This window comes from Zea mays, chromosome 6 (genome assembly GCF_902167145.1).
Source record: "Zea mays cultivar B73 chromosome 6, Zm-B73-REFERENCE-NAM-5.0, whole genome shotgun sequence".
In the NCBI taxonomy this organism is placed as follows: domain Eukaryota; kingdom Viridiplantae; phylum Streptophyta; class Magnoliopsida; order Poales; family Poaceae; genus Zea; species Zea mays.
The window spans coordinates 131,701,631-131,729,026 of record NC_050101.1 but is presented as its reverse complement, the minus strand read 5'-3'; the positions used below and the strand labels follow the sequence as shown (position 1 = coordinate 131,729,026).

The 27,396-nt window shown below is 51.4% G+C and overlaps 1 protein-coding gene across 2 annotated transcripts; it reads left to right on the top strand.

The window, feature by feature from the left end:
- Positions 1–19,290: 19,290 nt before the first annotated feature.
- On the top strand, positions 19,291–26,153 carry LOC100285227 (uncharacterized). 2 transcript variants are annotated; one of them, NR_182191.1, is made up of 5 exons: positions 19,291–19,834; positions 24,312–24,411; positions 24,508–24,561; positions 24,664–24,770; positions 25,403–26,153. NR_182191.1 is itself a non-coding variant. In NM_001158121.2 (5 exons), exons 1-5 carry the CDS (start codon positions 19,595–19,597, stop codon positions 25,723–25,725), a joined length of 828 nt encoding a protein of 275 aa, NP_001151593.1. In that variant the 5' UTR covers positions 19,291–19,594; the 3' UTR covers positions 25,726–26,153. The 2 variants fall into 2 exon arrangements, 1 of the variants encoding a protein (NP_001151593.1); NM_001158121.2 differs by having other exon boundaries at positions 24,508–24,565.
- The last annotated feature ends 1,243 nt before the right edge of the window (positions 26,154–27,396 follow it).

Genomic DNA, 27,396 nt, shown 5'->3' with positions numbered 1-27,396 from the left:
CCATCATCCTAGGTAGTGGTCCTGACCCTTGACGTACCCCCTGACTCGACCTAGATCTACCACCCCTATCATACCGTGCACTAGCTCTTTGTTTGAATTTGTGCTCCTCTCGAGACTGATGTAGAGCAACCCAAAGTTCAACATTATTCTTCACCATAATGAGTTCTTGTTGCTTCATCTGTACGTAGCCTCTACCGAATTACCTCTTCTATTTTCTTTGTATTGTCTAACTCACTAGCAAAAAATGTCTTTACTTCAAGAGGAACGAAGGGACAATTCTTAATATCCTTGTCTCGATGTGCTAAATGCTCCTTTAAATGAGTAGCACCACCACTCTTCCCTTCATAACGATACTTGCACTTAAAACCAGATCCAATCTTCTTCCAATGCTCCCACACTAGGTCCGATATTTCACCATTAACAATGAAAAAAATATGAAACGACTGACATGCTATACTATAGGCTATCAACTATAATATTAATATTAACTATAATAAAAAAATGAATTAAAAATTATGAATTATCTATAAACAAACATATACTAACAACTATGAACTAGCAACGACACACTGAGCAGGACAAAACCTAAACAAAATCAAACGAGGCCTTTATTAGGTCTACAAATCACTACAAATATGAACACTATGACACACGAAATAATATAATAAATCAATTCGGGCCACAAATCTGACACCAATGGCACCATTTAAGCATATCGCCTATATAGATGTCACACCCGGATTTAATGGATAAAGTCGGGTGCATCTCATATGTGCGACAAGGAAAAACAACACATATAATTACAGAGTGCATAGAGATAAATGTCATAGATATCACAAATGTACTTATTACATAGCTGAAGTCTTATAAAATAAATGATAAATATAAAATGAACTAAATCTTATTTCCCTGGCGCCACAAAGCTGACTGAAAGACGCCACCTAGATTAAGTCGAACTCCTCGCTGGGCGGCTCCTCTTGAACCACCTGTTCTTCTCCTGTGGGGGGTGTGAGACAGCAAGGGTGAGCTCACATACATTCATAGCTCAACAAGTTGTGGGGAATAATGTGCATGAACTCACCAAAGTTGGGAGTTCATGTGAAGTGTAAGACTGATCAACAAAATAAAGGTTGAAGCTGAGCATTGCTTTTATAAGTTGGTCAAAATTTTATTAGAAGTTACTAAGTGTAAGTAAATACCAAATAATAGTAATAATAAATAAAAGTAATAATAAAATAATCCCAATGTGATGCAAATGATAAATTGGATTTAATTCCATAAGTTAATCATGTGAGGGTCCGAGCTGCTCATGACCGTGAGCACGGCTAGTATACCAGTTTTACACTCTGCAGAGGTTGCACATCTTTACCCACAAGTCATGTTACCCATCTGCCAAGATACGAACAATCTCATACACCTCTACCGAGGAGGCGAGACAGGGTAACACTACGATGCCTTTACAAAGTTCCACTAGCTTCAGAAAACCCGCTACAGTTTATAGGAAGCTCCAGTGCAGGGATCCCTCACCTGACCGCCATTGCAGCAAAATCAACCCAAGGGCCTTCCTACACTGACCACTCCCCTACTGCCCTTGCCCCTTTCGGGTAAGGTAGTCATCCACTAGCTTTCCTAATTAATCAGACAAGGGTGTCTCATACCACCCTTGTGGTAGCACTGTTTTCCTGGGTGGTCGCTCCATGTTCCAATTAACATAATGATCTTAACATGAACAGTAATAATAAACTGATAATAAAAGTGTAATCATGAATAATGTATCTCCATACCCAATCCACATAAAGTAATAGCAAGTACTACCCAAAAAGTTTAGTGGAGTCAAGGTATAAAGATAATTAAACTAGGGCAACCTAAAGGGTCCCATCAAAATTAACCTATGTAGACCATTATGATTAATAAGAACATGACTGGGTAAAAAATGTGATCAAGGGCACAACTTGCCTTCAACGAGCTCCTGCTCACCAGTCTCTTCCTGCTGAACCCCCGGCTCCTCAGTAGCTTGCTCGTCTACTCGCATCAATACAAACATACATAGTATAGCCAAAATTAACATCACACCAAACAATAGAACAGAATACACATTAATAACCTTCATATTAAAATAAGCTCATAGGAACATGAATCATTAATTTTGGAGCTATAGATTTTAAGTTATGAATTTCTGAAGGTTTTATGTATTTGATACAATATTAAATAAGAGATACATTTTAATATGGCTTTCATGTCAAAACAGAGACACTATGTGATAAATAACATTATTACAAAATTATAGGAACTGGAATGGATTAATTTGGACTAAGTATGAATTTTCTATTAATTTAACAAGTTATAGGAATTGTTTTTTATTAAAAATGCATTTTCTAATTCATTTACCCTGATTTTCCATTCCCTGGGCTGCGCGCCAAATAATAAAAAGCTCGGGGTATAACCTGTCAAAATTCCCTAGACTCGGGTTACTGGCGCATGGACTGCGGGTTCTATTTCCAAAAAGTCTAGGGTTTCTTATGCTAATATGCAGAGCAAAAGGGTATCGCGATCTACCGGCCGCCCGATCAGAAACGGACGTACCAGATTAGATCATCCATAACGCGAAACGGTACGCGATCGCGACCGCCAATCAACAATTCAACGACCGTGATTTTAAATAACCTAAATTGATCCCGGTCCCCCCAATTCCGGATCTACGGTTCAGATCGAACATGGCAAAGAGGTATGTAATTTCTAATCTAAGTCGTAAGTCGTGCATCCAACGCCCACAACCCCTCCAGCTACAAATCCACCGTGACCCGGCGGCGCGGTGACCTCCCGCGGTGGTGCCATGGCCGGAATCCCGGCACCAGGCGACGCTACACAAACCTCGAGTTTTTCCTGGCGCAATATTGTCGGGGACCATAATTAGGGGTACCCCCATGACTCCTAATCTCAGCTGGTAACCCCCATCAGCACAAAGCTGCAAAGGCCTGATGGGCGCGATTAAGGTCAAGGCTCAGTCCACTCAAGGGACACGATCTCGCCTCGTTCGAGCCCAGCCTCGGGCAAAGGCAGCCGACCCCGGAGGATTCACGTCTCGCCCGAGGGCCCCCTCAAGCGACGGACACACCTTCGGCTCGCCCGAGGCCCAGTCTTCGCGTAGAAGCAACCTTGGCCAGATCGCCACGCCAACCGACCGTATCGCAGGAGCATTTAATGCAAGGATCGACTGACACCTTATCCTGACGCGCGCTCTTCAGTCGACAGAGCCGAAGTGACCGCAGTCACTTCGCCGCTCCACTGACCGACCTGACAGGAAAACAGCGCCGCCTGCGCCGCTCCGACTGTTGTGCCACTCGACAGAGTGAGGCTGACAGCAGCTAAGTCCAGCCTCAGGCGCCATGGGAAGCTCCGCCTCGCCCGACCCCAGGGCTCGGACTCAACCTCGCCCCGGAAGACGGACTTAGCCTCGACCTCGGAAGACGGACTCCGCCTCGCCTGACCCCAGGGCTCGGACTCAGCCTCGACCTCGGAAGACGGACTCCGCCTCGCCCGACCCCAGGGCTCGGACTCAGCCTCGACATCGGAAGACGAACTCCGCCTCGCTCGACCCTAGGGCTCGGACTCGACCTCGACCTCGGAGGAGCCTTCTCCTCGCCCGACCTCAGGCTCAGACTCGCCACGTCACAGGGAAGGCCATTATTACCCTACCCCTAGCTAGCTCAGGCTACGGGGAACAAGACCGGCGTCCCATCTGGCTCGCCCCGGTAAACTAGTAATGATGGCGCCCGCGTGCGCCATAACGACAGTGGCTCTCAGCCCCTTACAGAAGCAAGGAGACGTCAGCAAGGATCCGACAGCCCCGACAGCTGTCCTTCCACAGGGCCCAAGCGCTCCTCCGACGACCACGACATCACATGAACAGGGCGCCAAACCCTCTCCAGCTGCCACGATGGCGTGTACTTAGGGCTCTAGCTCCTCTCTGCTAGACACATTAGCACACTGCTACACCCCCCATTGTACACCTGGGCCCTCTCCTTACTACTATAAAAGGAAGGTCCAGGGCTCTCGTACGAGAAGGTTGGCCGCGTGGGAGAATGGGCTGGCGGACAGTCTCTCTCTCTCTCCCTCGCGGACACTTGTAACCCCCCTACTGCAAGCGCACCCGACCTGGGCGCAGGGCAACACGGAGGCCGCGGGATTCCCCTTTGCCTGTCTCTTCCCCCCTTCATGCTCCATCTCGCGCCGACCCATCTAGGCTGGGACACGCGGCGACAATTTACTCGTCGGTCCAGGGACCCCCGGGGTCGAAACGCCGACAGTTGGCGCGCCAGGTAGGGGCCTGCTGTTTGTTGACGAACAGCTTCCCGTCAAGCTCCAGATGGGTAGTCTCCAGCAACCTCTTCAACCCGGGACGATGCTTCGTTTTGGGAGTCTGGAGTTCATGTCCCTCGACGACAGCTACGACATGATACTCCTTCCTCCTCCGCGCGACAACGACAATGGCGGTCGTCAGCCCGCCCGCCAGCGGCGGAATCGACGACGTCTTCCCCTCATGGCGGAAGAGCAACATCCGGGTCTGTCCCGTCACCTTCCCCGCCGACGGAGGAGGAGGCCGGGCAGGCATGGCCAAGCAGGAGGCGGCACCTCGTCTGCTGTCGAGCGAGTCGACGGCGCCGGCGCCCCAGCGGGGGACACGTCGGGCGTCAACCTCGCGTCTGAGACGAAGACGAGCGTCGTTTCCTCGCAACACGCCAACTCCAAGCAGACGGACGACGCCAGCACGCTCGCGAAGGACATGCTGGGCGTTAGCCTCGTACCTGAGACAACGGTGCAGTCTGCCGCTGATGCGACTTCGTCACCACCCGTCGATCAAGAGGTACCGTCCGTTTCCCGTTCCATGCCTTTAAGATCCAGCTGCGACCCACCAAGCGACCCCGCTTCGGTGGACGCTTTCGTAAAGGCGTGTCCAAACCCTCCGGGGTACCATATGCGGTCACCCTGGGACCGGCTGACGGCCGTCTCGACCTACGGGCCTCTAGGTTCCGAGGAAGATGACGAGCCCGACTCTGGTTGGGATTTCTCCGGGCTCGAAAACCCCAGTGCCATGCGGGACTTCATGACCGCATGTGACTACTGCCTCTCTGATTGCTCCGATAGCAGCCACAGCCTCGGCGACAAGGACTGTTGCCCAAGTCGCAAATGCTTCCACGCTGATCTAGGGGGTCTCGACGAAGGCAACCATCTTGGTATACCGAAGGACGGTTATCCCCCTAGGCCTGCGCCTCGCGTTGACATCCTTCGGGAGCTAGTTGTGGTCCCAGTCCCTGCGGGGGGTCAGGACGCACATCTCGAGCAAATCCGCGAGGTACAGGCCAGGCTCGACGGGGAAGCAGGACAACTTGTGCAGCTTCGGCAAAATATCGGGCAGGAGTGGGAAGGCCGAGCACCGGCCGGAGAAGCGTGTCACCTGGCCCAGGACGTCCAGCACCGCATCGCCGACGATGCCAGGGCAAGGCTGCCTCCGCTTCCAGTGGGGTCAGCCAGAACCTGGCTGCAGCAGCGATACTACTCCGAGCGATGCCGGAACCATCCACCACCGAGGGGCGGCGTATCCAGGGAGAGCTCAAGAATCTCCTGGAAGACGCCGCGGTCTGACGGGCCGAGAGCTCTGCCTCCGAAGGCAGGGGTACCCCCCGGAGCATCGCGCCGCGACTTCCCGGTTCATGCGGGAAGCCTCGGTCCACACCGGGCACACGCGGAACACCGCGCCTGCGGCCCCGGGTCGCCTCGGCAACGAGCACCACCGCCGTGACTGTCGAGCCCACCTCGACGAGAAGGTGCGCCGAGGCTACCACCCCAGGCGTGGAGGACGCTACGACAGCGGGGAGGATCGGAGCCCCTCGCTCGAACCACCCGGTCCGCGGGCTTTCAGCTAGGCCATACGACGGGCGCCATTCCTGACCCGGTTCCGAACCCCGACTACCATCACCAAGTACTCGGGGGAGTCAAAGCCGGAGCTGTGGCTCGCGGACTACCGGCTGGCCTGCCAGCTGGGCGGCACGGACGATGACAACCTCATCATCCGCAACCTTCCCCTGTTCCTCTCCGACGCTGCCCGAGCCTGGCTGGAGTATCTGCCTCCTGCGCAGATCTCCAACTGGGACGACCTGGTCAAAGCCTTCGCCGGCAACTTCCAGGGCACATACGTGCGCCCTGGGAACTCCTGGGATCTCCGAAGCTGCCGCCAGCAGCCAGGAGAATCCCTCCGGGACTACATCCGGCGATTTTCGAAGCAGCGCACCGAGCTGCCCAACATCACCGACTCGGATGTTATCAGCGCGTTCCTCGCCGACACCACTTGCCGCGACCTGGTGAGCAAGCTGGGTCGCAAGACTCCCACCAGGGCAAGCGAGCTGATGGACATCGCCACCAAGTTCGCCTCTGGGCAGGAGGCAGTCGAGGCCATCTTCCGGAAGGACAAGCAGCCTCAGGGGCGCCAGCCGGAAGACGTCCCCGAGGCGTCCGCTCAGCGCGGCGCGAGGAAGAAGGGCAAGAAGAAGTCGCAAGTGAAACGCGACGCCGCCGACGCGGACCTTGTCGCTGCCGCCGAGCACAGGAACCCTCGGAAGCCTCCCAAAGGCGCCAACCTATTCGACAAAATGCTCAAGGAGCCGTGCCCCTATCATCAGGGTCCCGTCAAGCACACCCTTGAGGAGTGCGTCATGCTTCGGCGCCACTTCCACAGGGCTGGGCCACCGGCGGAAGGTGGTCGAGCCCCCAACAACGACAAGAAGGAGGATCACAAGGCAGAGGAGTTCCCCGAGGTCCACGACTGCTTCATGATCTACGGTGGGCATGTGGCGAATGCCTCGGCTCGGCACCGCAAGCGAGAGCGCCGGGAGGTCTGCTTGGTAAAGGTGGCGGCGCCAGTCTACCTAGACTGGTCCAACAAGACAAGCCCATCACCTTCGACCAGGGCGACCACCCCGACCGCGTGCCGAGCCCAGGGAAGTACCCGCTCGTTGTCGATCCCGTCATTGGCAACATCAGGCTTACCAAGGTCCTCATGGACGGAGGCAGCAGCCTCAACATCATCTATGTCGAGACCCTTAGGCTCCTGCAGATCGATCTGTCCTTGATCCGGGCCGGCGCGGCGCCTTTTCACGGGATCATCCCCGGGAAACGCGTCCAACCCCTTGGGCAACTCGATCTGCCTGTCTGCTTCGGGACTCCCTCCAACTTCCGAAAGGAAACCCTCACGTTCGAGGTGGTCGGGTTCCGAGGAACTTACCACGCAGTGCTGGGGAGGCCATGCTACGCCAAGTTCATGGTCATCCCCAACTACACCTACCTCAAGCTCAAGATGCCGGGCCCCAACGGGGTCATCACCGTCGGCTCCACGTACCGACACGCGTACGAATGCGACATGGAGTGCGAGGAGTACGCCGAGGCCCTCGCCGAATCCGAGGCCCTCATCGCCGACCTAGAGAGCCTCTCCAAGGAGGCGCCAGATGCGAAGCGCCACGCCGGCAACTTTGAGCCAGCTGAGACGGTCAAATCCGTCCCTCTCGACCCCAGCGATGACGCCTCCAAGCAGATACGGATCGGCTCCGAGCTCGACCCCAAATAGGAAGCAGTGCTCGTCAACTTTCTCCGCGCGAACGCCGAAGTTTTTGCGTGGAGTCCCTCGGACATGCCTGGCATACCGAGGGATGTCGCCGAGCACTCGCTGGATATCCGAGCTGGAGCCCGACCCATGAAGCAACCTCTGCGCCGATTCGACGAAGAAAAGCGCATAGCCATAGGCGAGGAGATCCACAAGCTGATGGCTGCAGGGTTCATCAAAGAGGTATTCCATCCCGAATGGCTTGCCAACCCTGTGCTTGTGAGAAAGAAAGGAGGGAAATGGCGGATGTGTGTAGACTACACTGGTCTAAACAAAGCATGTCCGAAGGTTCCCTACCCTCTGCCTCGCATCGATCAAATCGTGGATTCCACTGCTGGGTGCGAAACCCTGTCTTTCCTCGATGCCTACTCAGGGTATCACCAAATCAGGATGAAAGAGTCCGACCAGCTCGCGACTTCTTTCATCACACCCTTTGGCATGTACTGCTACGTTACTATGCCATTCGGTTTGAGGAATGCGGGTGTGACATACCAAAGGTGCATGAACCACGTGTTCGGAGAGCACATTGGTCGAACGGTCGAGGCTTACGTCGATGACATCGTAGTCAAGACGAGGAAAGCCTCTGACCTCCTTTCCGACCTTGAAACGACATTCCCGTGTCTCAAGGCGAAAGGCGTAAAACTCAATCCCGAGAAGTGTGTCTTCGGAGTCCCCCGAGGCATGCTCCTGGGGTTCATCGTCTCCGAGCGGGGCATCGAGGCCAACCCAGAGAAAATCGCGGCCATCACCAACATGGGCCCTATCAAGGACTTGAAAGGAGTACAGAGGGTCATGGGATGTCTTGCGGCCCTAAGCCGTTTCATCTCGCGTCTCGGTGAAAGAGGCCTACCTCTTTACCGCCTCTTGAGGAAGACCGAGCGCTTCACTTGGACCCCCGAGGCCGAGGAAGCCCTCGGGAACCTAAAAGCGCTCCTTACCAGCGCGCCCATCTTGGTGCCCCCTACTGCCGGAGAAGCCCTCTTGATCTACGTCGCCGCTACCACTCAGGTGGTCAGCGCCGCGATAGTGGTTGAGAGACGAGAAGAGGGGCATGCATTGCCCGACCAGAGGCCGGTCTACTTCATCAGTGAAGTACTGTCCGAGACCAAAATCCGCTACCCGCAAATCCAGAAGCTACTGTACGCGGTAATTCTGACGTGGCGAAAGTTGCGACACTACTTCGAGTCTCATCCGGTGACTGTGGTGTCATCCTTCCCCCTGGGGGAGATCATCCAGTGCCGAGAGGCCCCGGGTAGGATTGCAAAGTGGGCGGTGGAGATCATGGGCGAGACAATCTCGTTCGCCCCTCGGAAGGCCATCAAGTCCCAAGTCTTGGCGGACTTTGTGGCTGAATGGGTCGACACCCAGCTTCCAACAGCTCCGATCCAGTCGGAACTCTGGACCATGTTTTTCGACGGGTCGCTGATGAAAACAGGAGCGAGCGCGGGCCTGCTCTTCATCTCACCCCTCGGGAAGCACCTCCGCTACGTGCTGCGCCTCCATTTCCCGGCGTCCAACAATGTGGCCGAGTACGAGGCTCTGGTTATCGGGTTGCGCATCGCCATCGAGCTAGGGGTCCGACGCCTCGACGCTCGTGGCGACTCGCAGCTTGTCATCGACCAAGTCATGAAGAACTCCCATTGCCGCGACCCGAAGATGGAAGCCTACTGCGATGAGGTTCGGCGCCTGGAGGACAAGTTCTACGGGCTCGAGCTCAACCACATCGCCCGATGATACAACGAGTTTGCGGACGAGCTGGCTAAGATAGCCTCGGGGCGGACAACGGTTCCCCTGGACGTCTTCTCCCGAGACCTACATCAACCCTCAGTCAAGACCGACGACACGCCCGAGCCTGAGAAGGTCTCGGCCCTGCCCAAGGCGCCCTCGGCTCAGCCCGAGGCACCCTCGACTCAGCCCGAGGCACCCTCGGCCCCCGAGGGTGAGGCACTGCGCGTCGAGGAAGAGCGGAATGGGGTCCCGCCTAATCGAGACTGGCAGACCTCGTACCTGCAATATCTCTACCGACGAGAGCTGCCCCTCGACCGAGCCGAAGCTCGGCGACTGGCGCGGCGCGCCAAGTCGTTCGTCTTGCTGGGGGACGGGAAGGAGCTCTACCACAGCAGCCCCTCAGGCATCCTCCAGCGATGCATATCCATCGCTGAAGGTCAGGAGTTATTACAAGAAATACACTCGGGGGCTTGGGGTCACCACGCAGCACCTTGGGCCCTCATTGGAAACGCATTCCGGCAGGGTTTCTACTGGCCAACCGTGGTGGCCGATGCCACTAGGATTGTATGCACCTGCCAAGGGTGTCAATTCTACGCGAAGCAGACCCACCTGCCCCGCTCAGGCTCTACAGACAATACCCATCACCTGGCCGTTTGCTGTGTGGGGTCTGGACCTCGTCGGTCCCTTGCAGAAGGCACCCGGGGGCTACACGCACCTGCTGGTCGCCATCGACAAATTCTCCAAGTGGATCGAGGTCCGACCCCTAAACAGCATCAGGTCCGAACAGGCGGTGGCGTTCTTCACCAACATCATCCATCGCTTCGGGGTCCCGAACTCCATCATCACCGACAACGGCACCCAGTTCACCGGCAGAAAGTTCCTGGACTTCTGCGAGGATCACCACATCCGGGTGGACTGGGCCACCGTAGCTCACCCCATGACGAATGGGCAAGTAGAGCGTGCCAACGGCATGATTCTGCAAGGTCTCAAGCCGCGGATCTACAACGACCTCAACAAGTTCGGCAAGCGATAGATGAAGGAACTCCCCTCGGTGGTCTAGAGTCTAAGGACAACATCGAGCCGAGCCACGGGCTTCACACCGTTCTTTCTAGTCTATGGGGCCGAGGCCATCTTGCCCACACACTTAGAATACGGTTCCCCGAGGACGAGGGTGTACGACGACCAAAGCAATCGAACCAACCGAGAAGACTCACTGGACCAGCTGGAAGAGGCTCGGGACGTGGCCTTACTACACTCGGTGCGGTATCAGCAGTCCCTGCGACGCTACCACGCCCGAGGGGTTCGGTCCCGAGACCTCCAGGTGGGCGACTTGGTGCTTCGGCTGCGACAAGACGCCCGAGGGTGCCACAAGCTCATGCCTCCCTGGAAAGGGCCATTCATCATCACCAAGATTTTGAAGCCCGAAACATACAAGCTGGCCAACAGTCAAGGCGAGGTCTACAACAACGCTTGGAACATCCGACAGCTACGTCGCTTCTACCCTTAAGATGTTTTCAAGTCGTTCATACACCTCGTTTACATACGCCAATAAAGTCTAACCATCTAGGAAGGGTTAGCCTTGCCTCGGCAAAGCCCGACCCTCCCTCGGGGGCTAGAAGGGGCGAACCCCCTCTGCGTCAAAATTTTCCTCGGAAAAGGTCTTTCTGCCAGAACGTGTTTCGTGCATTTCGACTACTTCGAAAGTGGGATCCTGAAAACGACGGAGTACACGTAAGCAGCCAAGGCCGACCGAGCCGAGGGACTCCTACGCCTCTGGGATACGGATACCTCACTCATCACCTTCTGCGATAAGTAACTCACGCTCGGATAAGCGATTCCGCTGACCGAACAAGTCTTATTGCTCGGAAACTTTTCTGCCGAAACGATTTTTCGTGCCTTCTCGACTATATCGATAACAGAATCCTACAGACGAGTAAGAGCACACGTAAGCGGCAAGGCCGATCAAGTCGAGGGACTCCTACGCCTCCGGGATACGGATACCTCACTCATCACCTTCCGCAAAAAGTAACTCTCGCTCGGACAAACAATTCTGTTACCGACAAATAAGTCCAGATACTCGAAACAAGGGGAAAAGAAACGCAGCTTTACAACACGACGACGATATGTTTGGGCCTCGACGACCGCAAAAAACATACACACACTACAAGATAAACTGTTCCTGCAGGGTCAGACATCAGTGGGGGAGCAGCAGCACCCTCGGCGTCGACTCCACCTTCGGCGGAATCCGACCCGGCCTCGGACGGCAACACGGTCGGAGGATCTCCACCTCGAAGGAACCTGTTGGCACCACGCCTGGGCCATGGTCGCCGGGGTCTCCTCCGAGAACCCGGCCCAAGCAAACGACTCGACCGGCCGCTCTGCAGCCTCAGCCAGCTATCCCCCGAGGACATCAGCCCGGCTCGTGGCCTCGGCAACCCGACTCCGGCGTCGGCCCCGCCAGTGGACGACCCGACCAGGCTCCGGCCGACGAAGCTTCTTTTAGAGCCATCTCTGCCTCTGTCCGTGGTGGCACCGCTGCCTCCGGCTCCGGCTCATCGCAGAGCGGCCGAGGGTTCCTTTAACTAAGTAAGAGAAGCCTCAGGCGGCAAGGCCGACCGAGCCGAGGGACTCCTACGCCTCCGGGATACGGATACCTCACTCGTCACCTTCGCACGAGGCAACTCACACTTGGTTAAGCGGTTCAGCTAGCCGACAGGCGAGTCCTAGTGCTCGAAATGAGGAAAAACACGGCTTCATGCCAAAATACATACATGTTCAGGCCCCGACAGCCACAATGAATAGACACCGGCACTCAAGGTGCCATTACAGACGGAACTCCGGTTCCACCCCCGCAGGTACGAACAACCCCCCACACCGGAGGGCATGCGGGGCGACAAAACGCCGACAGGTGGCTCACCGTCGCCCGCTCCGGCAGCAACGACAACGACCTCCGCTCCGGGCGGCCAAACATCAGCAGCGATGACCTCAGGGTAGACGCTGCTGCGACAAGGCCCTCGCCCACGTCCCCACTCGAGGGGCGAGGACAAGCTACCAAGGCCGTGGAGTCGGAGGTTAGTCCGCGGGTGGCTCCGACTATCTCGTCGGCGGAGAAACCTCTTCCGGCTGCCTCGGTGGGAGGTGGCACTGGAAGCAGCGCCGAAGCCGCTCAGGCCGGAGAGCCAGACACGCAGCAGCTGCCAGCGCCACGAACGGCGAACGCCCTTCCCCCCGATCACTGAGGGAAGGAGCGGGCCACTGCCAGCGCGGAGACAGGCCCCAACTCGGCGCACTCCCCTCCCCAGCACTGATGATGAAAATCCTTGAAGCTGAGGGAGGGACAAAGGCCGTAGCCCGGCTCGCTTCTCCCCACCATCGAACTGGTGGTCACCGTCTTGGGTGACCACCGGTGAGGGGATGCAGTCGGGCTGCCTGATGAAAATCCTTGAAGCCGAGCGATGGCTGAAAGGTACCAACTTCCGTGAAGTTGCGTTCCTCCAACGACGACAAGACGGAAGAACCGCGGGCGCTCCCCATCTGGGGGCTCGGAAGGTGGAAGGACGCGATGCATGAAGGGAGTGCGAAGACATGGTTGCCATCCAAGGGGGTCACCCTCCTTTTAAAGGCAACTCTCCCCACTTGCGTCCTCAGCCGTCGCGGGTTGAGTCTTCACCAACACGCTCCAAGGTCCTCCCCCTACGACATGGGGGCTAGGTCCCACGCGTCATGCAAGCTGGCCCAGGACAGAAGGAGCCAAGCGCCGCGCGCGGAGCGTACAACTGCCCAGCGGTTACAAGCACTCCTCCACTTTCGCCCGGACTAGCGGGTGAAAGGGCGGACTGCCATGCAAGCGGCATGCAACCGTACCAAGGGGGTGCACCCTTTCGACTCCGACGCGTCCAGCATGGGGGCCCAGGCCCACACGTCATGTAACCGGCGCGCCGGTTACTACATGCGAGAAGCTGCACCGCCACTTGCGCCAGTACCGTGCCTTCTCGACTGCGGAACCAGTGCCGCGACTCGAGGCGACCCTGCGCATGACCCAACAGTGCCAACCGAGCACATCGGTCACGGATCAGTCAGCCGCAGGAGAAGGCGCGACGGTCAATATGGCCAAAAGTGGGCCGGCAGTAATGGTGGCGGCAGGCGGGCAGAAGCAGCGGTCAAGTCGTCTACAGGCTCACGTCCTCTCCTGGGACAGCGAGAGAGCCCTCTCCCACGGCGTGAAGACGACACGCCCGTGTTCTGTTCCTCGAACGGCTCGCGCACACACAACTGCTGCCCAGCGAACCACTCGTCCCGTCGCATTAACTCTACGGCAGGACAGGCGGCACCTTTGGCAGGCGAAGCAAGCGACGCTTCACCTCCGCCATAATGACCGCGTCAAAAAAGGTGCGCCACGACGTTCGATTTCGTATCCTCTTCCTCTTTCTCTCTCTTGCTACAGGGACCGGGAAAGGGGATACTCCGAAAGGGATCCTTCTCCGCGAAGGAAGCGGGCCCCGAGCCCCCTACTGATCAGAGGTTCGAAGGCTGGCCCCTCGGAAGGGTTCAACAGCCGCCTTAGAGCACTCGGGCTCCGAGCCCCCTACTGATTAGAGGTTCGAAGGCTGGCCCCTCGGAAGGGTTCGACAACCGCCTCAGAGCACTCGGGCTCCGCGCCCACCACTGGTTAGAGGTTCGAAGGCTGGCCCCTCGGAGGGGTTCGACAGCCGCCTCAAGCCACTCGGGCTCCGCGCTCACTACTGATCAGGGGTTCGTAGGCTGGCCCCCGAAGGGTTCGACAGTCGCCTCAGAGCACGCAGAGCGAGGGATGACTCTGGGTACGTTCGATATACAACCAAGGCTCGGGCTACACTCCCGAGGTACCCTAGGACATTTTCGAGACCAGTGGGAGCGATTTTGTAACGGAATCCCATCAGAGGGAGGCATCGAGCCCTCGGACCCTATCAAACGGGACCGAGTCCGGCAAATCACCTGCAGGTACTTTTGGAGCGCGCCTCTGGGCCACTAGCCGACCCTTATCGAACAGGGCACGGGCGTCCACTCGGATCACCCGTTAGCAACTCACTGGAAACACCATGTTTGGCGCCCTCCGAGGGCAACATGGCGCTTTCCCCCCTCCTCCTTGCGAAAAGGCGACGCAGGGGCGTATGAAAAAAGCCGAGTCTGTCCTTGACCGTCCTCTCGCTCTGTGCGGAGGCTCGGGGGCTGCTCTCGCAAACCCGGCTCCGGCCAAACCGTTGACAGCGTCAACATACCAGCCCGAGAACTTGGAACTCGACTATGCACCCAGGCTACGACCAGTTCGCATGAGGGAACAACCAGACCGGTCGAAGCATCACAAAACGCGCTAAGACCTCGAAGGAGTCAAATCACTCCTCCGAGGCCTCGGGGGCTACACCCGGCGGGTGCGCTCGCGCGCACCCACCGGAACAAAACGCAACCGAGAAAGGTCGGTCCCCTTGCAAAAAAGTGCGACAAAAGCCTCCAAGCGAGTATCAACACTCCCTTCGAGGCTCAGGGGCTACTGTCGGGGACCATAATTAGGGGTACCCTCAAGACTCCTAATCTCAGCTGGTAACCCCCATCAGCACAAAGTTGCAAAGGCAGCCGACCCCGGAGGATTCACGTCTCGCCCGAGGCCCCCCTCAAGCGACGGACACACCTTCGGCTCGCCCGAGGCCCAGTCTTCGCGTAGAAGCAACCTTGGCCAGATCGCCACGCCAACCGACCGTATCGCAGGAGCATTTAATGCAAGGATCGACTGACACCTTATCCTGACGCGCGCTCTTCAGTCGACAGAGCCGAAGTGACCACAGTCACTTCGCCGCTCCACTAACCGACCTGACAGGAAAACAGCGCCGCCTGCGCCGCTCCGACTGCTTTGCCACTCGATAGAGTGAGGCTGACAGCAGCTAAGTCCAGCCTCGGGCGCCATGGGAAGCTCCGCCTCGCCCGACCCCAGGGCTCAGACTCAACCTCGACCCCGGAAGACGGACTCAGCCTCGACCTCGGAAGACGGACTCCGCCTCGCCCGACCCCAGGGCTCGGACTCAGCCTCGACCTCGGAAGACGGACTCCGCCTCGCCCGACCACAGGGCTCGGACTCCGCCTCGCCCGACCCTAGGGCTCGGACTCAGCCTCGACATCGGAAGACGAACTCCGCCTCGCCCGACCCCAGGGCTCGGACTCGACCTCGACCTCGGAGGAGCCTTCGCCTCGCCCGACCTCAGGCTCAGACTCGCCACGTCACAGGGAAGGCCATCATTACCCTACCCCTAGCTAGCTCAGGCTACGGGGAACAAGACCGGCGTCCCATCTGGCTCGCCCCGGTAAACTAGTAATGATGGCGCCCCGTGTGCACCATGACGACGGTGTCTCTCAGCCCCTTACGGAAGGAAGGAGCCGTCAGCAAGGATCCGACAGCCCCGACAGTTGTCCTTCCACAGGGCCCAAGCGCTCCTCCGACGGCCACGACATCACATGAATAGGGCGCCAAACCCTCTCCAGCTGCCACGATGGCGTGTACTTAGGGCTCTAGCTCCTCTCTGCTAGACACGTTAGCACACTGCTACATCCCCCATTGTACACCTGGGCCCTCTCCTTACGACTATAAAAGGAAGGTCCAGGGCTCTCGTACGAGAAGGTTGGCCGCGCGGGAGAACGGACTGACGGACAGTCTCTCTCTCTCTCTCCCCCTCGCGGACGCTTGTAACCCCCCTACTGCAAGCGCACCCGACCTGGGCGCAGGGCAACACGGAGGCCGCGGGATTCCCCTTTGCCTGTCTCTTCCCCCTTCGTGCTCCGTCTCGCGCCGACCCATCTGGGCTGGGACACGCGGCGACAATTTACTCGTCGGTCCAGGGACCCCCCGGGGTCGAAACGCCGACAAATATAATCAACGGGGTATGGTGATTACTATGGGTAACAGCTACATGACAGCGGTGGACGAAGTAATGACGACCACAGCGCGCGGTTGCCGCGGAGTTCCGGTGAGCAATTCTGGAGACCCAGCGAGTCTATTTTAGGTGCCACATGGACAACTACCATCTAAAGGAGATGCCGGAGCTTGCGAAAGAGACTTACCGGCAAGGAAAGGCAGAGGGGTGACTGACTGCGACAAATTCCGATTCCAATCCCAGTGGCGTGCACCTCGTTTGTTCTCGGCGGCGCCGTACGATATACGACGAGGGCAAGTGGTGGCAGATGTGGGTGCGCGATTGAGGGAATGAGGGCGAGGTAGACGCATGGCGGCTTTTATCCCCAATGCCACGCCCCAATCCAACTCCGTGGATCTCCCACCAATTTCGCGCAAGCTGTTGAGGAAGAACCAACCGCAGTGGATGGCAGAAGGGCCCCACCTGGCAGGGTGGCAGCGTATGCAAGGAAGTGGCCAGGTCCCGCGGTCCCGCGAACCAGTGAGACGTCGAGCACGAGCACAAGCGAGAGACCGCCTGGTGGGTCCCACGCGTCGGCGTCGATGGTTTAGTCGGGTTGCGCGGAGTAAAGGGGAGGTGGGTCGAATAGGATAACTGCCGGCACATTTAACTTTAAACCTTTTTCTTTTTATTTTCCATCTTCTTTTCTTCCTTCCCAAATTCAAACTTCCCTTTCAAATTTAAATTCCATTCTTGTGGCAAACTTATCCTCAGGTTTATATTGTGCCATTAAAGTACTGACTTTGAAGATATATCTTTTATATATTTTTTCTATAAATTCTATATTCTTTCTCTTTCTTTTCCTTTTCTATGTTATTTTTCAAATTCCTAAATTGTAACTTAGGTTAAATTCAAATTGGGGTAACAATATATTTTTATTAATATTGCTGGTATTAAATGCACAAACAAATAAATCCAATATGATGCATAGGTTATTTAGGTGTCTTTTGTTAATTGTTTATTTATTTAAGTGAGGTTTTCACATATGATGATAAATAGAGATACACATATAAAAGAAAATAATTTCTCCTTTTATTTTTCCTTACAATTTGGGTATTACAATAGAGCCGGATTCCAAATGTAAGACGTTAGTTACTGTCGGCAAACACATGGTTCCCGATGTTGGCGGGAAAATAACACACCTGCTCTGATAGCACCTGCTTCACCTTCCTCGCACTTACCGCCGAGAAACACGTCCTTCTCGTCGACGCGGTTGACTGATCAGATCTCGCTTCTTCTCGCTGCACTCCCTGCACATATCAACGTCGGGAGCCTGTAGATCGAGCAAGAACCGTTGTTTTCTCGCGCAAAACCCGATTGCGTTGATCGAATCTCGACTACAGGTCGAAAAGAGTCGCTGCCTTCGCCTGGGTGAGAGCTGAGCAAAGAGGATGACTGGGTGAGGGAGTGCCGGCATGGAGAGAATGAGCAGGTTGACGGAGGTGAGGAAGGAGATGCAAATGGACATTCAGTTTAGTCTAGAACCTTTTTTGTTTTTGGCACAAAAACATATTTTTTTGGACAATAATTTTTTTACAACTTTTATAGCCCTCTAGTTTTTATTAGACTTTTAACATTTTTTATTTTTAAATTTAAAAAAATTATATTTTTTAAATCTGATCTGTTTGAATGTTAATATTTAAGGCCATGGAATTGAAATGTGTCCAGTATATCAAAACAATATGGGACTTGAAATGAGGCCTAAATCCAATGCTAGTGTTTGGGAGGCATAAGGTTTCCAATGAATACTGAGGGTCTTGACTCGGAATCGTCACAACGCTTGCTCGTAGTTTCTGAACAACAAATTCTGTGACCAACTAAACGTTGGATTTGGGTCTGCCATTTCCAATTCCAAATTTTGGCCCTGAATACTAACATCCAAACATGATGCTTCGGCTAGTAGCAAGAACGATTCCAAATTTTGGCCCTGAATACTGACATCCAAACATGATGCTTCGGCTAGTAGCAAGAACGATCGTCGAAATCCGTTCGAATTCCAACGCCAATTTCTCGTCGACGGCCCATGGCTGTCGAAATCCGAAACCCCGCTCGAATTCCAACGCCAATTCCTCGTCGACGACCCATGGCCGTCGAAATCCGAAATCTAGCCGTCTTTGCTAAGACCGTGTCTAGTAGTTTATTCATGGTTTATTCAAAACATTATGTTATATATTGTTTTTAGAGTGGATTTTAAATATATAACATGTACATTTTGTTTTAATCTTGATTGTACAGTATTTTGTATCTATATGTTATCGCTGCAGCAGTCTGAATAACTGGATTTAATTCGAAGGGAACATGTATACGAACATGGATGAGGAGTAAGACTCACTCCAACAGAGCAGCTAAATGGACAGGCAAAGCTAAAATAGCTGCCCACAAGCTACTGTAGCAATACAAAACACCTTCCAACAGGGCAGTCAAATGAGCCAGGCGAAAAGAATGAAAAGAGAGAGGAAAGCTATATTAGCTTGTACTGTGGCTGACAGACATTTTCTTTTTTTGTGTCTGAGAATTAACCCCACCATCTTCTTCATTTGTTGGATTATATTACCCCTGACTTTTTGCCTATGCTGTTGAAAACATGTGTCATATAGCTGAACAGGTAAACCAGAAACGCTAGCCAAATGCTTAAATGACTGCTCGATTTGTATGACATCAGTTGGAGTCAGCGTAAGCGTCTAAGGGCATGTACAGTGGGTGTTTTAAGTTGTGTCTTACAGTGTGTCTAGGGGTAAATGTAAAAAAACTCAAGACACGTATCTTGACGAAGACACAGTGTCTTAGCTCTATGTTCGAGATAGGAGACTATCTGATTGGTCACTTTAATTTATTGAATACTCTGATTGGTACAATAAATATCGTAAGACACATGTTTTAGACATGACCACTGTATTATGTTGTGTTTTAGTTGTATCTTGTACTTGGAGTACCGTGCAGCAGTATCTGGGTTGTACATGCCCTAACGAATAACGATTCATGTTTCTCTACGGACTGCGTGCTTGGACCCGCCTCTTGCGTGTGCGGTCGGAAACTCGGAACGGCGTGTGTCACTTTCCCACCTCCCGTCGTCACTCCACCGCCGTCCCCTTGAGCGCTCGCCCCAACCTGGGGACGCTCGCCCCAGCCGATCCGATCCGTCTCAACTCCATTAAAAAAATCTCTCCTTTCCCCCTCCCTATCCAGGAAAAGGAGAAGGTACCACCTCGGTCGATCTTCCCTCCATTTACTCCTCCGGGCGAGGTCCCGATTCGATCGAAGGCGGCGGAGAGAGATGAGGAAGCGTGAGCGAGAGAACCCGTGCGGGATCTGCGGGCACTACCACAAGTACGAGGAGGGGGAGGTGTGCGGCGTCTGCGGTCACCGCCCACCTGCAGCGTCACCAGTAGGGGCCAGGCAGCAAGACTCGGCGTTCCCGTCCGAGATCCTCAAGGAGTTCCTCTTCCTCGGCAGCTACGACAACGCCTCCCGCTCGGAGCTCCTCAAGACCATCGGCGTCTCGCACATCCTCAATGTATGCTTATTTACATCCGCACTTATCATTACGTGCATGGATGGGTAGAAGCATTTCTCAGTGATACACAGTGCAATATGGTCAGAGGTGTTGCATAATACAAACCCCGGAAAGAAAGGGAGTCTAATGCGTAGAACCTTTTCCGTTCCTTTTCTATCTGATTAGTTTTCTCTCTCTCTCTTTTTCTAATGCACTCGTGCTTACCCAGTGAGGATTGATTAGTGCTAGGGTTTGAGGCTGAGTTGAATTAAAAGCTCAGTCTTGTTCGTTGCTTGCTTTGGTAAGCATATCAATGAAAGGGGTTAATTAGTATGTATGCGCATAAATGGAAGGTTACCTCGTTTCTTGTGAATGGACCGAAGCTTAGTTCGGCTATGTTAACTACTAAGTTGCCATCTGAATGTTCCAGTGGGTTAGGGATATGGAGATAAAATGTCATAGATGGATTTCATGGTACGATTGGGTGAGGCAAAGATGGTGGATGGCATGAGCAGAAAATGATTCTATTGGAAAATAGCAAACATAGTTATAGTGATAGTATGGGCTGCATTTTTGTGTTACTAAGGCTGATGTTATGAGTGGCAAAATATTGAATTGAAATGCAAGCATCAGAAACTTTTATTTTTTGGATGGATGCCTGGATGACTCGGTACATCTTGTGTTGCTTGAGGTCGCGAGTCTTTGCATTGGATCTTTTCAAGCATCTATGGAACTAACATTGTCCTTGGGAAACTGTTCCATTCTTCTTTTTTACATGTTCCTCAGGGAACATTCAAGTATTGACATATTGGTGTGGCAGTGATGCCTCTGAATCACTTCCATACTTGCATTGTCTGCGCATGCTGTTTGAAGAATTGGCATTCAGCCATATAAAAGATCGAGATGACCATAATTAATAGAAGCCAATACATAGTGGAAGTTACATTGGATGACCAATTGACTGCTCCTAGTAGAGCATCTACTGTGCTTTATTGATGGAGGTTAACACATTTTTAATAGTTACAATATGGAGCTGATAACCACAACATAGATAATGAAACCTTAATTATCTTCCCACATTCAGATGTTGCCTAGATTAATGGTCCTTTCATTCTTTGGTGACTTCGATTGCTATCAAGCTTTGGTAGCAGGAAACCTAAGCAGGTGTTATACTGCTAATCTGCTATGCATCCATTTCGTCTACTTCAGTAATGTTGCACTTTAAATTCTCAAGTCCATTTCACTATTTGCATATTTATACCATCACAAATCATGGTTACATTAGGTGCTAGGTGGCTTCTAGGCGATTACTGCCTAGAGCTTAGGCGATCCTAGGCGTTATCAAGACGTTTTATAAACATACATATAATATCTTATTTACCTTACAACAACAGCAACAATAATACCTTTTATCCCAAGCAAGTTGGGGTAGGCTAGAGTTAAAAAACCAATAGAACCTTTTTATCCCAAACAATTTGGGGTAGGGTAGAGTTAAAAAACCCAATATAACCCATAAATCATGGTTCAGGGACATGGATAACTGTTTTCCATGCACTTCTATTCAAGCTAAATCTTTGGGTATATCCCATCCTTTCAAATCTCCTTTTTACTACTTCTTCCCATATCAATTTCGATCTTCCTCTTCCTCTCTTCTCATTACTACTGTGCCTTAGGATCCCACTAAACACTGGATAACGCGAGGGGTCCTGCACCCTTGTGGTGTATTGCGTCGAACCCCACACTTGAGGTGTCACAATTGACCATGAAGGGTTTGTCAAAGTTTGGTAGTTGCAGTACTGGCCTGGTTGTCAGGGTGCCCTTGAGTGCCTGGAAGGACACTGTGGCATCGTCGCCTAGGAGAGCGCGTCATATCGTAGGAGCCGCGATGACGCTGAAATCCCGGATGCATTTTCGGTAGTAGCCCGCGAGGCCTAGGAAGTCGCGGAGGCCACGGGTAGAGCACAGTGCCGGCCAAGAGGTGATCGCCTTGATAGGGTTTCTTGTTGTATCAGAGACCTGACATAGGGAATATGGGTGTGGTGGTGGCAGCTGGTTGCTGGCAGATTGCGACGGGCGCTTGCGTGCCGTGATCGTGATCTGAAAGAGGAAAAACAGGAGGGTGGCTAAGCTCCTACCTCCCAGAGGGAAGCCATCAGCGATGGTTTGCTTTTGCTTACCACTTCATCAAGAGTGTTTACAGAGTATCTGTAATCTCTCATCTCACCTTATCTGACTCTTCATTTATTCTTATCTAATGACGGTAACTAACTCTCATCTAGATAGCTATCCCTTATCTAATGGCAGTAACAAACTCTTATCTAATAACAATAGCTATCTCTTAGCTAATGATAACTTGGGCCTTAAGCCTTCTGATTCCGGCGCCTCTGATACTGGAGGCCGATCATAACACTCTGTAGCATTGATCCTAAATACCTAAAGTTGTCCTTTCTAGGCACTACTGACCTTCCAAACTAACATCTCCTTCCTCATGTGTAGTGCCGAAATCATATCTCATAAATTCTGTTTTAGTTCTACCGAGTCTAAAACATTTGGATCCTAGAGTTTCCCGCCACAACTCTAGTTTCCTATTTGCCCATCCAAGTTCCTGCTAAGGCTCGTGCTCTGTTTGACATGGCGGTAGTTACCTCTGTGGGAAATGGGTCTGATACAAAATTCTGGACGGACTGCTGGCTACTCGTCAAGACTTTAGCTGAATGGGTGCCCAATCTGTTTAGGCTGGTTCCCAAAAGAGCAGTTAAGATGCATACAGTGGGCCAGGCACTTACTAACAGGAGTTGGGTTGCTGATATAAGAGGAGCCTTAATGGTGCAGGTACTGGTGGAATATTTAGCCATCTGGGATTTGGTGGATGGACTAGAGCTACGGGCTGATGTCCCTGATGAACACCATTGGAAACTAAACCCCTCTGGCTGCTACAGCAGCAAGTCTGCTTATGATGCCCTGTTTGTAGGGACAGTCAAGTTCTCTCCTTGGAAAAGGATTTGGAGAAGCTGGGTACCTTCTAATTGCAAATTCTTTATATGGCTTGCCATCCTTAATCGTTGTTGGACCTCTGATCGATTGGCAAAGCGTGGATTCACCAGCCTATCTGCCCCTCTGCGACCAAGCTGATGAGTCAATACAACATATCCTCATGCAATGCTGGTGGCTGGGGACGTTTGGTATCGGGTGTTCCAGAAGACTAACCTTGACGCTGTCTCTCCCCCAGACACCTCTAGTAAGCTCAACTCTTGGTGGAGCCAGTCTTCTCAAGCTCTTTTCTAAGGATTCGCGCAAGGGCTTCAATTCTTTGGTCATTTTTGTATCTTTGGAGCTTTGGAAGCATAGGTATGCGTGTGTTTTTGAGGGAGTTCACCCAGATGTGCGGGCTGTGTTGTTCGCTATAGTTTCTGAGGGACAACTTTGGTGTAGGTCCGGGGCTGTTGGGCTCCAGGAGCTCTACCTACCCTCCCAAGTTGTGGTGGTCTGATTAGGGGGTGAATCTTCACCATTGTTGTTGGTTGGGTTGTACCTGAGAGAAAGGTGATCCTCATTTCTATTTTTCTCTCGAGGTTTATTTATTTCTTCTTCTTAATGAAATGATACACAGCTCTCCTGCGTCGTTTGAAAAAAATAGAGGACAAAATTCCTAGTGCATATGCACCTGAAATCTGTCATTATCCGATTTTTCCAAAACAAGTTTGCATCCCAACTTTTGCAACATGTTCCGTCTATGGCTACACTATGGATGTGCCAAATTTAAACTTTGACGTGACGTAATTTATTCCATTGATCATACTTGATTACCATTCACCAATTGATGGTTCTGATGGTCAGTTACTCTGAAGTACCTGGAAAGTATTCAGTGGAATTGTTACAAATCCTTAAAGAACATACTACTAGCAAGTTAAAAAATAAAACAAAACTTGGCACATCCAGAGTGCATCCATAGATGCGGCATGTCACAGAAGTTAGGATGCCACTATGGATATGCCAATTTTTGAATATTTGAGAACTTCTAAGTATGTTTTAGACTTTTAAGGGATTTTCATGATTCTGCCTGGTGGTTTCTGTCTAATATTTTCACAACGTATCTCTACTCAACATTACATGCTCGGTGCGCCTAGAGCCAAAAGGTATATTTGGAAGGAAGCGATCTGCTGGCAGGAGCTCGCTGTTGCAAGTTATAGTGATAACTGGGCACACAGTAAACAGATAACCAATGTGTCAATAGACCAATCTGGAAGGAAGTAGGTTGCCTTATATTAAGAAGAAAATAGGCTCCCGAATTTGCCTTGAAGAGGAATTACTGAATTAGCCTTGTTGGTCTGGGGCTCTGGGCATACCGTGTACATCCACGTCCTCAACAACTTGAGCTTCCTACATTACCAATATCAGAGTTTACTGATGCCTTATTGTCAGACATTTCATATGAAACTTTACATCATGCTTGTTCTTGTCTGAATGTGAAATGGCATTGATGTCCCTTTAATTGCAGACTGTACCTTTGTGCCAAAACCTTTACCGGAATTCATTCACTTATCACTGCCTTCAAGAGGACAAGACTCTGCAGTTTGATGATGCAAACCAGTTTCTAGGTATGCACACTATTTTCTTCTTCTGTGTACCTGTTGATTGTAAGTTAACCATTTCCCTGGTAAGTTCTCCTAATTAAATGCTCCTTTGAACTTCAGAGCAATGTGAGAGGGAGAAAGCACGAGTCCTAGTCCATTGCATGTCTGGGAAAAGTAGGTGTGTATGGTACATATGTATATTTTTTCATCTGGGGGAGCTATAATCTTTCTTATTTCTGCACTGATTTGACTAATGTTATCGCGACACTATATCAGATCGGCAGCTTTTGTAATAGCCTTCTTGATGAAGTCGAGAGGTTGGAGATTGGCACAATCTTTTCAGTGGGTGAAAGAGCGGAGACCACAAGTGCAACTGTCTGATGGTAACTTCATGAATTGTGCATACCTTTTCTGTCATTTTTGTTCTCAGATACCCTTGAAGAAAAATAGGAAGATTGATGCTCAAGTAGGCTCTTATTGCAAAAATTGTTATGCTTAGCTACACGAGCGTGTGAATTACACAATAAGATTGGGCTACTCAACGTGCACACAAGTATGCATATCAAAGTGAAATGATGCATCATCATTTGTTGCAACACATAATTTATTGTAGTGACTTGATCTCATGTTAATTCTGTTTTTGCACTGGGTGACAAGTGACATGTGGGTGTTTGGGGAAAAACTGATATGAGGAACCCAGCCCTGATCCAAAATGTCAATTATGGTGCCACAGTAATAAATAGCATAAAACTTATCATGGTAAGCGCAAAGTAAGGTGAAATTAGTTCATGTTTAGTTTATTATTAATGTATAGCAAGTAGTCCTTAGGACTTCTTGAGTCCGCTAGCTACTGAAATCATGGAGAGGCAACAACTAATGAGTTGAATTTCTACCTGAAATGACCTCAGTAGTTTAGGTAATACAAGTTCTCACACTTAAATTTGGACCTTCTAGCCACACAAATAATAGTGCATTTACCAAGTGCTAACATTAGTGATGAACTTGCTTTCTGCAGCAGCACAGCAGCAGCTGATTGAGTATGAAAAGAAGCTTTTTGGTTCTAATGATGGCAGCATACCAGCTCAACCTTTTGCTCCAGTGGATTCGCTCCCTTCTCTTGGATTTGGTTTTCCAAAACCACCAGGCGACATCCAAGCGCCTACCTTTAATCAGCAGGCTCCAGCATCTATCTTTGAGCGCGTTACCCCGAACAGCTTCCCTAGTAATTTCATATTCGGAGCCGAAAGAACTAGTGATAGTGATGCGAAACTTCCAGATAGCAACAATTTCGGCGTGGTAAACTCGTCTGGGAGTGATAGCATGATGGACAGCTCCTAGGATGGTTTTGCCTTCACCAAGGCTATCTCCAGCAGCTTAATCCTCAATTCCTCATCTCTCGTTTCAAATTTCACTTCCACTCTTGTACAACTATAGCCTGATATACAAAAGAAATGACTCAGTCGCAAATTTAGTCAGGTTTCTCGGGATGTTTTTTTATTTCTGAGAAGGAAACGCATTTTTGTAATAGTATGTTGTAATATTTGCCAGTATTACTAAATTGCTGCTGTGCATTTTAACAATCATGAGTGTGCTTTTTTATGTAACTTTTCTAGGGTAATTCACGATAACAAATTACGCTGGAAAGTTTGAATAAAAGGTTACACATGTGCTTGTTAAGATGTACAGATTTGTGGGCTCGGAAAATGTAATTCACGATAACAATCATGAGTGTGCTTGCTCGCTGCTCGGGCGATCCAGTCGCGACCACCCCCTCCCCTGGCTGTATTCGCGACGACTCGGCTTGCTGCCCCTCGCCCCTTTCTCCCTGCTCCATGGATTAGCGTCCGCACATCAGGAAGGTCTTGAGGAAGCTACGACGGACACTGAAGAGGCTTCTTGTGGTTGAACCCTTTGTCACCTACGGGTAATATAACAGCAACATTCCACAAGGCTATGATCGGTTATATTGTTCTTCGTTAGTATCACGTTTTTTTTGTATTCATCATTGCTGCTGTGTCACAATAGGGGGTCCTGAGAGCATGTTCAACAGCAAAGACATGCTTTCTTTTGTGACACAGGAAAGGCACATCTGCAGCCATTTTATATTTAGTTAATATGCTATGCATCCAATTATTGATTAAGTTGTCATCTATGCAGCCCTTTTTGCTTGTTGCTGGGCTTTTACTATATGTGGGCCATCTGTTGAAAGTTGGAACTCTTGGGTCCATGGCTTGAGGTAGCGGCAGACAATGTATTAAATAAAAGGGGGGAAATTAGTATTTTCTTGTCAGATCATACATATATCATGGTCCTAACAGTTTGTCTGAACAATGTAGGTAACAGAAGATGCTGGCCGCCTGGCCGGACATGGGTATGCATGGCTGATTCCTATGATGGAGGATTAAGATGAAGTTTTGCGCCCAAGACTGTGCTTCCAAACCCTAATTCGGGTGTGATGATTTAAAGTTTTCTCTGAAATTGAATTGAGTTCTTACGTGCTTATATAGCCACCCTTATTTTGTATTTTTATTAAGAATGTTTCATATATATATAAATACACACCCACACTCTGCATGTCATCATTGAATACAAATCCCGTTCTGTTCTACACTGATTTTTATATTTATCCTGCTCAAATTCGGTACGAAAAACAGGATGAGAAAAACAAATTTGGAACGAAAACGATTTAGGCCATGTCTCGATCATTTTCGTATATCCCGTATTAATACGGGATTATACTGTATTCAAATATGATTTATCCCGTTTTTATGTTGTTAACATCCCACTACCCAACCCACGTGATGTATCCCATATTTCCGTATGCAAAATTATATCCTGTGTTCCTATATGCAAAATTATAAAATGCTAAAGATAGATGGAAAGTACCAGGAGCAAGATGATGAAGAAAACAAATATATTGACAGTGATCCTAAAGTCATGGGTGACCAATAAGCTTTGATATGTAGTTGTAGAATATTATTTTTTAGCTTGAGTTATTGTGTTATGTGT

Excerpts from the sequence above, each read along its gene's own strand:
- LOC100285227 (NM_001158121.2), top strand. The coding sequence starts at position 19,595 with ATGAGGAAGCGTGAGCGAGAGAACCCGTGCGGGATCTGCGGGCACTAC. Across the intron at positions 24,412-24,507 it reads TGATGCAAACCAGTTTCTAG|AGCAATGTGAGAGGGAGAAA; the intron begins GTATGCACACTA and ends TTTGAACTTCAG. Across the intron at positions 24,771-25,402 it reads ACAAGTGCAACTGTCTGATG|CAGCACAGCAGCAGCTGATT; the intron begins GTAACTTCATGA and ends TGCTTTCTGCAG.